This window comes from Ambystoma mexicanum, chromosome 10 (genome assembly GCF_040938575.1).
Source record: "Ambystoma mexicanum isolate Mex_15411 chromosome 10, UKY_AmexF1_1, whole genome shotgun sequence".
NCBI lineage: Eukaryota > Metazoa > Chordata > Amphibia > Caudata > Ambystomatidae > Ambystoma > Ambystoma mexicanum.
Genome location: NC_090932.1, coordinates 289,023,551 through 289,036,261, shown reverse-complemented (window position 1 = coordinate 289,036,261; position 12,711 = coordinate 289,023,551). Strand labels below are relative to the sequence as shown.

At 45.3% G+C, this 12,711-nt stretch overlaps 1 protein-coding gene across 3 annotated transcripts in view; it reads right to left on the bottom strand.

The window, feature by feature from the left end:
- The window catches only part of LOC138491357 (heparan-sulfate 6-O-sulfotransferase 1), a 312,459-nt gene that overhangs the window by 205,473 nt on the left and 94,275 nt on the right, over positions 1-12,711 (bottom strand). For all 3 annotated transcript variants that reach the window (XM_069617852.1, XM_069617851.1, XM_069617853.1), the window contains exon 2: positions 8,850-8,885. In XM_069617852.1, coding sequence (XP_069473953.1) covers positions 8,850-8,885 — 36 coding nt within the window. The remainder of the gene's footprint in view (positions 1-8,849; positions 8,886-12,711) is intronic.

The following is a 12,711-nucleotide window of genomic DNA, read 5'->3' as shown; positions in this document are numbered from 1 at the left end:
AAATTCAACAAATTCTGTGCCAGCAGTATATGGAAGGAGATTAAACTGTAAATTGCTGTGTGGAGAGTAGCAGATTCCTTGTCCAAATCATACATTTTGGACAAAATCGGCCTTCCGGATCTAGACTAACTGAAACAGTCTTCGGTTTTCCATAGTAATATGCAAGGATACAGCGAGTGTGTATAGATGTTTCTACGAGCATTGTTCTTCTGTTGTAATTCATTTAACGTACAATTGATCTTGTACAGACAAAGTCTGCTGCATTATTTTGGTTGCCAGAGGTTTTGCAATGCAACTCCCATCATCCCACATCCAGCATTGTCAATGTGGAGGGATCATGGGAGTCGAAGTCCACAACATCTGGAGAGTTGCAGGTTGCAGACGCCTGGCTTTACTGTATACAGTACACAGTTTACCTTGTTTGTCATAAAATGAGCAGCACAATGTCCGACATATTATACTACATCTATTAGCGAGATTGAATGGATAGCAATAGTGTAGTTTCCAGGCAGGCCACTTCCTCTTTAAGACTCTTTTTTGCTTCAACTCTCCCCTACACTGGAAGCTGTCCTAGTATTACCTAGTATGGGAAGATTTGTCAGATTGCCCTTTTATTTCCCTTAACTTCCATTCAGCCAACACTCGGCTCAGACACCTTTGTCAGCAGCCTCAACAGGACTAGAGTTCTCAAGTACTCAAGAATACCTGGTTTTTAAGTCCCCACAACGCACAGGAACTCTCGATCACCTCAAGACCATCACTCGTCCATAACTTGATTTTAAATAAAACCACATGGCGCTTCTAGCTGACAGGATAACTTGAATTGTCTAATATCAACAGTTCTTAATTCTTTCTGCGGCTGTTTTGGTAAAAACCCATACCATATATATGTTACCAGCAATCACCATCACTCAACCTTATGTTATCTTTCCCTTTTGTTGTGACTTCCCGCCTTGCTGTCCAGCTTACTCTCCCCCCCCCCCCCACCTTCCACCCAGCCGTCCTTCCACAGACCCGTCAGGTTTACACCCTGGATTCGGTCTCAGTTCACCCAAACGGACATGGTTTCAGTGCTTGAAGACCACTCAGCTGCAAGTTTGTCACAGAACGGAAATACTGCTTCGAGGAGGCATTTCATTATTTGGGATTAGAAATGTTAGAAATAAAGTCACTTGATATATGGTGTGACTACATGTGTGAAAGGTGTGTTAGTGCAATGTCACAGGCAGGCCAATTTTATTTCTGTATATCAGTTATTACAGTGCATTGAGATTTCACAGTGACAACTTACCATGCATAAAGTAAGGGGAGAACCTTTGGCTTTTTTATTTAAATACATTTGAGTTTTAACTAAGCATGTGTCTTGTCCAGGAGTTTCCACTTAGTGAAAAGTGTGACAGATATCTCAATAGCATTGAAAGGCAGCAAGAGGCTCCTCTGAATAGTAGCAACAGTGACACTAAAATAGGAAACACCCATGTCAATGTAATTTACTTTGTGCTTTCGGTAAAAGGGTTGTACATGTTTATACTCCTGAACAAGATGGGGCAATTTCACCATAAACTATCCTCCCTTTTTTTGACTACGCAGAACAGTTCCCGGGGACAGCACGTAAAGCCCCAGCCCTCGGATGTGCTCGAAACACTGACTTAACTGGCAGGCGGATTGAGGAACCCTTGATCAAAAATATCCCAGTGTTCGCACCCAAACTATTTACTGTTGCGACTGCACCTTGCCGTATTCTGCCATGTATTAGTTCCATTGCTTTTATTTACTTGCAATGCCATAAATGAAAAATAAAAAAGGATGTAAAAAAAATGACTATCCAATTAAGTTACAAAACGCCCTGTGAAATTAATGGAACACGGGGGGGGGTTGGGGAATTGGGGGGATATAAGGATTGGAGTCAAAAAGGTTGCTTTAAGGGAGTCGTAAGAGAAAGGTAGGACATGGAGCAGATGGAATGGGTACCAGATCTCCAAGTGATGGGGGCATGAACCATACAAGGTAAGGGATTGCCAAAGTGGCACAGATCCACTCCGCCCGAGTACCCTGCAGTGGGCAGCTCCAGCATGGTTGGTAGCCCAATAGTGCCTAATGGCCCCATATCGTGGGAGACACAGTCTGCCGGTCCTTGTTTCAGTCAAGAGAAACGTGGACTACAGAATCGGTCATCTGCCCCGCACAAGGCAGAAGCTCTGCTGCAAGTGGACGGCACAAGACCTACAGTGAAAAATGCAGGCGAACTGTGGTTGCAGGTACATTCTTTCAATGGAGAGGCGTGACCATTTCCCACTAACAGATGCGAGTGTGATTTAATGCAGGATTATCAAACAAAAGACTTGGAGGGGTGGGAATCTCCCCCTGCAACAAGAATCCTCTTAAAAAAAAAAAAAAAGGCTAAAATGGTGAATTTTACAGTACATTTTCAATTAAAAATTGTGTACCAGCATTGGTTCTGTGGACTAAAATAGAAAGAAAAAAAATCCAATAAATGCCAACTCTGTCTTTAAACACACATCATTCATAATGGTTTTGCCAGCAATTCCAGTACTGTTAATGTAAATAAACACTCATGTGCCTTCTCCCAAAAGACCAGTATTGCTAGTAAAAATTCACAATAATGATCAAGGCTCTTATTGCTTCTGGGATCAATTGTTACGATTCTCTGTGCATTCAATGTGAACCTACATGTATGCATGGACTGCCTTGAACCCCATAACGTTTGCTTGCGGCCAAGCTTAGCTTTTTCGACACGCCGAGCTGCAAAATAATGCATACGTTGTCATCTGCCACCACATCACCAAACACAAACACCTCATATACCAGTTACCATGACTCAACTCGGACAACAAAATCCTAATCCATGGCATCCTCCTTCCTCTCTGCCCCCAGAAAAGGAACCTATACCAGACATCCCAATGTAGGAAGATTCAGCACACTGAAAACTGTTTTGTCAAGGGACCCACACTTCCCGCAAGATTGGATCTGATCCCAATCTGCACTTTAGGCACTTCACCACATATCTCCTCATCTCTAGATGAAATAAATGTGTGTTAACGCACGTTAAGAAGCAAAAACGATTAATGGTTTCATAAAGTTAATACACAAAATAAACCTACCCGACAAATATATAAAACCAGCATTTTGAAAGGAACTTTACATGTCCCCAAGTAAAGTCAACCTAAAAAATCACCTGTGTTTTGCAACTGTACTTTCCAGACTTGGATAGACAAAACTGTAAAGCTCAGCTACTTTTAGTGATCAGACAGTGGTCTTGTTTGTACAGCTTCAAGCAAGCTTAAACCTTAAGTGATGCATCGTCTGTCTTTCAGCAGGCACTAGTGAGAAAAAGGCAGCACCCACGTATGCTGGATGGTGGGAGACTGAGAACCGGTTGAAAGACCTCATTTCTAGGCTACAATCCCCTTGCTCAAAACCTGTGTGACCTCCCAGCTCCTCATTCACAAACTGGGTAGTATGTGGAGACCCTACAGCCACCACCCATAGCAGACCGGAATGCCCACTAAATACTTCCTAGCCAGGCCACCTAAACTCAAAAGCCCAACTATAGGGCCCTTATGAAACAATGAACCAAAAGCAATAGCATTAAACTAACATTCAACCCGGTCCTCTTCATTTCTCCCCCCCCCCCCCCGAACCCGCCCCCAATGTTCATATTCAATACATCGAACAATAATATGTCTGCACGTAATTTATAATTAACAACTATGTCGCCAATTGTGTTAGCATTCAATATGTGCAATAAAAATGTGTTTGTATAAAACTCATACATCAAACTGATGTCCTTATTCCTCCAAGTGTCATTCACAAATGATAAATCACTTACCATGCATTACAATATGTTACACAATGCACACTAAATGTACCAAACAGCCTTCATAAAGACCCTGAGGAGGTCAAAACACGTGTTGGCTGACCACCAAAACTATGAAAAAAATAGGAAAAAAAAATGCAACCCACTTCAAAGAGCCCAAGAATTACAATAATTTCATAATTGTTTGAGCACAAGGTATCCGTGTTTAAACTGGCACAATTTATAAAAACGAGTTGTGGGCAACACTTCTCTGCCCCCCCCCCTCCACCCCCATGACCTCGCAGCAAATTAGGGGGTTTTGTTTAGTGCATATTTAACAATCATTTCGAAGTGATCCGAACTCCGAACTGTGGCAGCCACATGAAATATTACCCATTTAAGTTGAGTGATTGGGCCAAGATTGGTCAAGTGTGGATGCCATGTTTTCTGGTTGCAAAGGTTTCAGACCATACATGTTCGCATTGCAGCTTTAGTTTGGCACGGACATGCAAATCCTGGAAAGAAATACTCTGACAGTAGATCACTGCATGGGTGAAAGTGCCACTTTAATTTACTGTGTGAATGAAACAGGAGGAGGGGATGCCTGGCTCCAGTTGGGTTCTGCGCTGTGCTTTCACTGGACCCATCACATGCATACATGCCATTACCCAGTCGATTTGGGAAAAGTTAGCACAGTCCTCGTTTTAAACTTTGCATTTTGGGACTTTTAGCTCGGATTGCCCCATTGTAAATCCAGGACAACAGCACAATGCAAATTCAAAATCAGGACTGGACTAGCTTCTCCCGAATTAATTTTGGTACGTATGCCCCAGGCTCTTCCATACTGTGATCAAAACGGTGCCCCATTGCCAGTGATGTGCATGATATTACAGAGATGCCGGAGGCCCCAGGAAACGCACCGCGAGCGTATAGACATTTCATTTTAGCCGCTTGAAGTAGCTTTGGGTTAAAGATGGACTGCACAAATATCCCCCGGGGAAGCGTGAGCCGGCTCTTCGCCAAAGACCAGGTTCGTGCTAGAGAGGACTGAAAAGCACTGGACGAGAGCTCTCTGGCGCACTGCAACACCTGCCGCTCTCCTCCGAGGAGGAGGAGGAGGCTGCGCGCTCACCGCATGCGCACATAACCGCCCCCTCCTCCTGGCTGGCGCCGGTGGTGCACACAAGCAGCAGTCATCGTTGCGACTTCCTAATGGCGATATACATCTAACAGCGAGCCATTTCATCATTCACCCAGCAGATGTGCTTTTACGAAGGAAGACTGGTGCAAAGCATACCAGTAATAACTCCCTGTCTAAACCCCAGACCCTTTACACGTGGAGGTATAAAGAACCCAAACGAAAACTGGGCGTATGGATCTCTGAACTGAAGACCACACTGCTAATTAAAAGGACAATATGCTGTAGGCTTATAAAAGACAGGACTGTTTGCAAGGGCGGGGGGCATTGGGCAGCAGTGGGTGCATTTCTGTGTCGGTTATACCACTGAGCCCGAGCCATTCAGGCAATCGCCGGCCTTCATGTCGCCCTGACCCAGGTGCCCATTGCCCGTTCACTATAAACCGACCAGTGCCTTATCCCAGCATTTCATATTCTTTACATAATTTCTTCTTGGCATAGCTAGTTCACGTCCTGGCATGTTTTCATCCGATTTGGCAAAGTTTTCTGAAGGTTTACAGTAGCAAAACTAACTCCAAATTCTTTACTGACAGGGGACCTTAACCACAAGGATGTATACACACGAACGCAGAGAGGGATGGGGAGAGAATTCTTGGCAGAGTTTATTTACACGGGCTGGAACACATCCACACAGGAATTCATGCACCCAGTGAAAAGATGGAAACCGATCCACAGTCCTTCTGGAAGCATCAACCCTCAGAATACTCCACATGCCAAAATTCAAGGCACTTGGCCACGCAAATGGTGGCGCCAGAACACCAACAAAACAGAGAAAACAGCCGGAGTGAGTAAGATTCATGGTCAGTATAAACGTATGGCGGTGGTGGTCCAGATCATGTGCAACTTCTGCATTCCTTGGTGGTCAGTTGTGCACTTGCCAAAACCTACAGATGGCACTCCTTAATCCTCCCTTGCAAATCTTCAGGGAACAATCAAGCTGCAACCCAAACAGTGATCTTGTAAGAAATAACGTTCCTGAAAGGACATCACTTCTACGTCCAATTCTCTACATACAACTGAACAGTAATCCGTCACGAAAGGGAAGGCAGAAAATAGAAACGTGCTTAAGCTTTTAGACCTATGTCCTACAAAAAAAAAAAGTGTAAAGAATTATCCTTCCTAATCGTCTCAAACTGAAAATACAAAAGAACCAAGAGTGCAAACAGCCTTCCATAGTGGAAGTCTTTGGGGGTTTATATATCTAATAGAACACCTACATCTGTGCCCCAATGTAATAATACATTTTCTCGTCAAGTTGGCACTCAGTGTATGGCATGACCATCAGGTTCGTGATACCAGGTAACGAGACTATCACAAAAGCCATAGAGGTAAGAGCCAAGTAGGGCAGGAGGAGAGCTGGTAAATCATTCAGGGGGCATCCCCACCAGGCCCTTCCTATTGCCATTAGTTGAACTGTGCCCACATGGTTACAATTCCCTGCTGCCGAGTTAGACCTTCTTCCCATGGAGGAAGCCACATCAGTTGGAGAATGCACAATCTTCACCTGCTCACAATAGTTTTAACATTTAAGGGGAGGTCCAGGATATGCCACCCCTGCAATTTTTTCCCCCAAGAGGCAGCTAGAGTGGGTTTTGCGCCAATGCAGTCTAGTTGGAATGCTGTACATTTGCGCATTCACTTACATTTTTGTCATGCTTTCCTCCCAATTTGTTTATGCTCCTAAATGGAGACCAGCTTTGTTTTGGAGACCCAGAGAAGTCCAAAAAGGTTCGGACAAAGCCTGTACAATGCATTAGATTGTGGAAGGCTCTTCGGTTTCCCCCCCCCCGCCCCCCACACCCATTCACAAGCTCGGATGCGATTGGCTGTCACGTATGCTGCTTTAAAGAAGCCAAGAAATGTGTTGGATTGTCCCAATCCCATTTCTGTTGGCCGATTTTTGCCTCCCGATGTCTACGTGATCGGACAAAGAGCATATCACCCTGGTATGCGACCGAGTGCAGTCGTTCCCAAGAAAGGATGTGCGCCGATTTAGACCACAGTCACACATTCCTGTCGAATTCTGAAGTTTGTACACTTGCTCCAAATCCCTTTGCCATGTCCAATAGCCCTCGATTGTCATCTCAAGGGGACCCCAATCTGTTGCCGATTCTGCTTCACTATGTGATCTATCCCATTGTATTTCTGGTTAATTTGGAAACCCTAGTACGATTTGAAAGAAAAAAAAATAATCTTGAAAGCACGAGTGGAAACCAACTCGTGTCCACCCCTCCCATTACCGTACTGATACATGTGTCCGACTGTTCCTCCTCGCTTTTCACTCCTACAATATATTTAGGGGGCCTGGACATAAATTCTCAGGACAGGGTGCATTTTACTAATTTGTCATGCGCTATATTCCATTTATTTCTGTGGCTGTATCGTTAAGCAGCCATCATTCCGTCCAACCTAAAACCCTTTGTAGCAAACACAAATGCAATACAAGCTCTGGCTAGATTAACTTTATTAAACAACGTGGTACTACAGCAATTTATCTAGACGCTACGTGAGTAGTAATGTCAGTATCTACCACTAAACACTCAGACGCCATAACCGATGGCAAGAGGAGCTATGCAAATAGAAGGTATCATACCTGACATGACAGGGCCAGGTTGGTCGCAAACCATTTGTCAGAAACGGAAAGACGGACCACACATGAGGTGGCCCAACAAGTCCCTATAAACAATTTCGGACATGGCGCAACAATTGACAGGCTTGGCCTGGATCAACATCGCAAGACAATTTCCAAGTAAAAGAACAGGCTCATGCACAAAGGTCTGTGTAACTTTTATTCATGCAGCAAACTCCTTAGAATGCTCTCCCACTCCAGCCCCTGAGCAAACCATATAGTCAAAGTGGACCTTCACATCGTTAAACAAATTCCTCAATGTTGGAAAAAGTTGGTGGGTTTGTGCAGTGGTTAGTTTAGTAGGTATGTGTAGGTTCGGGGGTGATGAGCAGGATCGGGGTTTGAAATCGACAAGAGTTGGATTTGATGGGTATGGACACGTAATGGTGGGGATCAACTAGAGTTGGTCATGGTAAGAGGTTATTGGATGCAGACAAGGATGGCCCTTGCTGGATATGGGAAGTGGTTCGGTTTTGTGGGTATGGATTGCTACTGGATTGGGTAGATAAGGGACGATGTTAAGGTATGGCCAGGGGTTGCTTTCGACACGTTGGGGGTTATATGGACATGAATAGAGAGAATAGAGATTGAGTGGGCAGGCACTGGGTTGGTGGGTAAAGTTCTGGAGCTGGAATCGAGTAGGAGTTGTGAAGGTATGTATGCAGTATATGGGCAAGGATTGGTTGGTATGGAAAGATTGTGGGCTTGATTGGATGACTAAGGGAAGCGGTTGAGGTGGCATGAACAGGTAGCGGAGCAGGGTTTGTTGCATACAGGAAAGGTTGAGGCTGAGCATTGATTGGTGTGCTGTGCATGAGTTAACGTGTATGGAAGGGGTTTGGTGGGTATCAGCTGCGACTGGGTGTGTTGGGCATAGGATAGGGATAATGTGGATTGGTATGAGCTGGTATTGGTTGTGAAAGTATACATAGAGGTCGAGTGGAAACAGGTACGGAGCTTATATAGGCAGTTGCTGTGTATGGTGTGGTGTGGTACAGGAAACCGGTGGGTTTGATCGATAAGGGTTGCAGATTGGACTAGTTCGGTCCAGATGGGATGCTTGCAATGTTTTATGTCAGGTTTTGTTGGGGGTGGGAGAGGGAGTGTCACCCGAGGATCAACTCATGTCATGATACTCTGCTTCTGCTTTCTCACACCAAATCCATAAACCACCCTTCCACAATAAAAAACAAAAGCCCCCTTACCTTTTCATGGACAGGAGATCTTTCCAGCCATCCAACCTGGAGGGAGAATAAATAAATCACAATTAGTGGACAGATCCTTGAAATCAGGCTTCCATGAAAGCAGGTGGTTTCAACAGCTCAAGACACCCCGACTTCATGAGAGCACAGGTTCTGTTAAGTCCATTGTATGATCACCCTGAATTCAATGCTGGCTGGGAGGAGCTTGAGGGCTCACAAGTCACGCCAGTGCACAGGCAGACTTGTTTTCATCACTAGCAAGACCTCCGCATGATTATCAGCTTCAGATGTCTGCCAATTTTTTTTTATTTCATATTAAAAAAAAATAAAAAAACATAATACTTATCAAGCACTGGCAAAGCCAACAATTTTGGTTTTTCTATAAGCAGACTCGTTTGCCCCCATGTGTATACGTTTGAACACTTCAATTTGTATATATTAGTGTTGTACAAATTACATCAAGTCAATTAACATGTTCGCATTACTCGTCCTTTTCTACACCAAATCCTTTTTGAAAGTGTCTTGCACTCGCCGAGCATCTGCTGAGAGAACCAGCCCAACAATTTGAAGAGCACTGTTCTTGGCACTCCCCGTACCCCCTGTAGGTTAGTTGCCACATTCTTTGGGGTAATATGAAAGCAGACAGGAAGGCTAGCACAGTCCCTAATCTCACCAACCAGGAGTGCCAAGAGCAAGGTTCCATGTCATTTCTATAACGACTGGCATCAATGAAGCCCAGAGAAGGCTTTCACTTCTCGGATCAGACCCTTCTACAACTATCAAGAATGAGGTCAAAGCGTAAGCTTCATAAGGATGAATAGCTGAAAATAAGCTGTTTGAAATATGTAACTAGGTGCTTGTTTACAGGAAGACTTGGGAGAGTCTTGCTTAGAGCTCGGCGAGCCCCACATTGGGCTCTGGCTCCCCTTCAATACTTGTACTAGAATACTCGAAATGCCGAAATTCACTATGGATGACTGTAGCAATCCTAGACACTTTTGCATTTAAAGACCTTGGAGATTGCCAGCATGAACTTATTAAACTTAAATTCCTCTTAGCAACGCTAACGTTGCTAAGCGGAATTTAACGTGTTTACACTGTGGCTCAATGGCACGCAGGGCTAGCCGGGGAACACTATTTTACAATCATATCTCTGGGTTTGAAATTGGGATTCGATCAGCAGGCGCTAAAGCCAGTTCCTGTGTGTCAGGCATCACCCTGTAAGCAGGCACTACCATACAGGAACCAGGAGCTACCAGAGTTGCTCTTTTTTTAAAAACTTTTTGTATGAACCAGTGGGTTTGAATGTGTATTAGATGTGCCTAAACTATGCAATCACTAATTCCGAGTACTTCCCTTGGTCACCGGTATGTAACATTCCCTTGGAGTTATGCTACTTATCCCTCCACAAGACCTCTTCATAACGCCCCATATTCTCGTGCACAATGTGAACTCATTTTCATAGGGAATTAGCTTAGCCAAGAACCCACGTGCTGCGAGGTATGGTAGACGGCGCTAAGCAAGGCCACTTGAGCCAACCTTTACTTTGAACTCAACCTTCGCCATTACTATGTGGGAAGGATTGAGCCAAATAAAGCCAACAATAGGGAACACAGTGGCAAAGAGCATCTCCTGCATTTGCCGAGGCTCATTCTTGCTGCATGCAAACTTAAGATTCCTATTGATAAGCCATTGTAAACGTACTCAGATCCTGAACTGGACATGGGGGCCAATGTAGTTGAGCCTTTCTAATAGGACAAATGCAAGCATATGTAAAATTCTTCCGACTCAGTGAATCCAGGGTAGCTGCCCACCTTACATTTGACCCAAGACTGCATCTGGAGGGCTCAGACAATAACGAGGTGCAAGTCCACCTATCTGCCAGCCAAAAGTGGAGGACTAAGAGAGGAGGCAGGTGACAACCCGATCTTCGTCTCCCAGCCACCTGATTATATTGTCAGGGGGATCCACACTCCAGAACCAAGTACTCAGGGGAGGGGGGGGATCCACACTCCAGAACTAACACTTGCAAAGGAGTGACCTGCCCTGGGCAGTTCGCTCTTAGTAGGACCTAAAATACATCAAGAAAAGAGATTGATAGACCAAAGGATCAAGCATACAGCAGATACAAGATTACATAGCACCTCAAGCCTGCACACTGGATTGCATGTCAAATCATAGACCTCATTCGGCACCCCGACAAAATGATGGATGCCGAAAAAGGTCTATGATTGGACATGCAATACAGTGTGCAGTTCATAGCCCTATTTCTCCCCTCCATCTGCATCAGAAACTCTGATTCAACCTCAGCTGTTGCAAATTCCATTAAGCCACTTGCAAACGGCTTGTATTGGCTGGCCTGTGTATGCTGGGCTGTTGAGCTGCTATGGAGACAACGCCACTGGACTACAGTTGCAAGCCTGGCTATTGGACTCCAACAGAGCCTATGGCTTTCAGTTATTTTAAGTGTACCATGCATTTTCTGTGGGATATGGATGCAAAAGTCACACCTGGACCGATTAGACTACATTTGCCTGGCATGTTAATTGGAAAAATAGAAGTATGCTAAATGTTACTGAAGGTTTCAATTGTGCATGCCTCAATATTAGTTTTTTGGAAGAGCAGGACCAACTAGCGTTAGCTGGGCAAGTAGTTTTATAGCCCATCCAGGGATGAGACCGCATCTTCACAATGGAAATTGTGACCAGCAGGGATGTCTGCAGCAGGTTCAGTAAACAGACCCATGCAGCTCAGAACCAGTGGCACTCAACTTTCCATACTGTACTTGCTCTATATTCCTTCCTTTCTTTGCCATAGGTGTCCCAGGGATCAGTCCTTCCCGATATTACCTTAATGCACAGCTCTCGACGTTCCAGACACATGGCAAACAGTCAAACACACTTCTCCAGGTTCTTCCGATCTGCACCATCAACACAAAGCACTCCATTTTATTTTTTCCCCCTCAGCCCAACTAACCAAACCCTTACCCAGATCTGCACCCGCACTTGGAAATGATGCAAATAGCAGCGGTTCCTATCATAATCCTACCACCACCAGTGCTGGTCATTGGGCCGGCTCTTGGCAGATCCGAGATGGAGCCGGATCTCGGGATCCGGCCAGAGTCAGCCGCCCAAGCCCATGAATGCGCTGGAATAGTAAAAAGAAAAAAAAAAAGTGCCCGCGACGGCAGCATTGCCTTTTACCGCGGCTTTGGCACTGGTGTGTAATGCACAATGCTCGCTACATGTACAACTGATTCCTTTCATTTGTACATGTACGAGCATTGCGCATTACACACCAGTGCCAAAGACGCGGTAAAAGGCAATGCTGCCTTCGCAGACGCTTTGTTATTTACATTTTTATTTTTTTTAAGTCTTCCAGCACTGCTGGATGTCCACTACTTGCCCCGCCCTCTCTAGACCACGCCCCCCGGACACCTCCCCCCGACCCCTCCCCCTCCTCCACCACCCCTCCCCACCCCCCCAACCCCTCCCCCACCCCTCCCCCAACCTCTCCCCCTCCCACACCCCTCCCCTGACCCCTCCCCCACCCCGACCCCACGCCCCCTCGGACACCGCGCGCGCCCCCCCCCCAACACCTCCCCCACCCCTCTAAAAATTATTAGGAGGGGACAAGCTGAAGCTTGCCCAATTAAAAAAAAAAAGGGACAGGAGGATAGAGCCTGGCCCAGTGTATTATTTATGAGTGTACAAGAGTTGTATGTAGCATGCCAGGTGTCTGTTGTAGCCAGGAGACTCCAAGAGTTGGATTCTTGCTGGATGTCTATTTTGAAGACCTTCAGGTTGGTGGGAGTTTTAGGGCAGGGCAAAGAGGACACAAGACCTGTCTAATTGAGAGAGTGAAA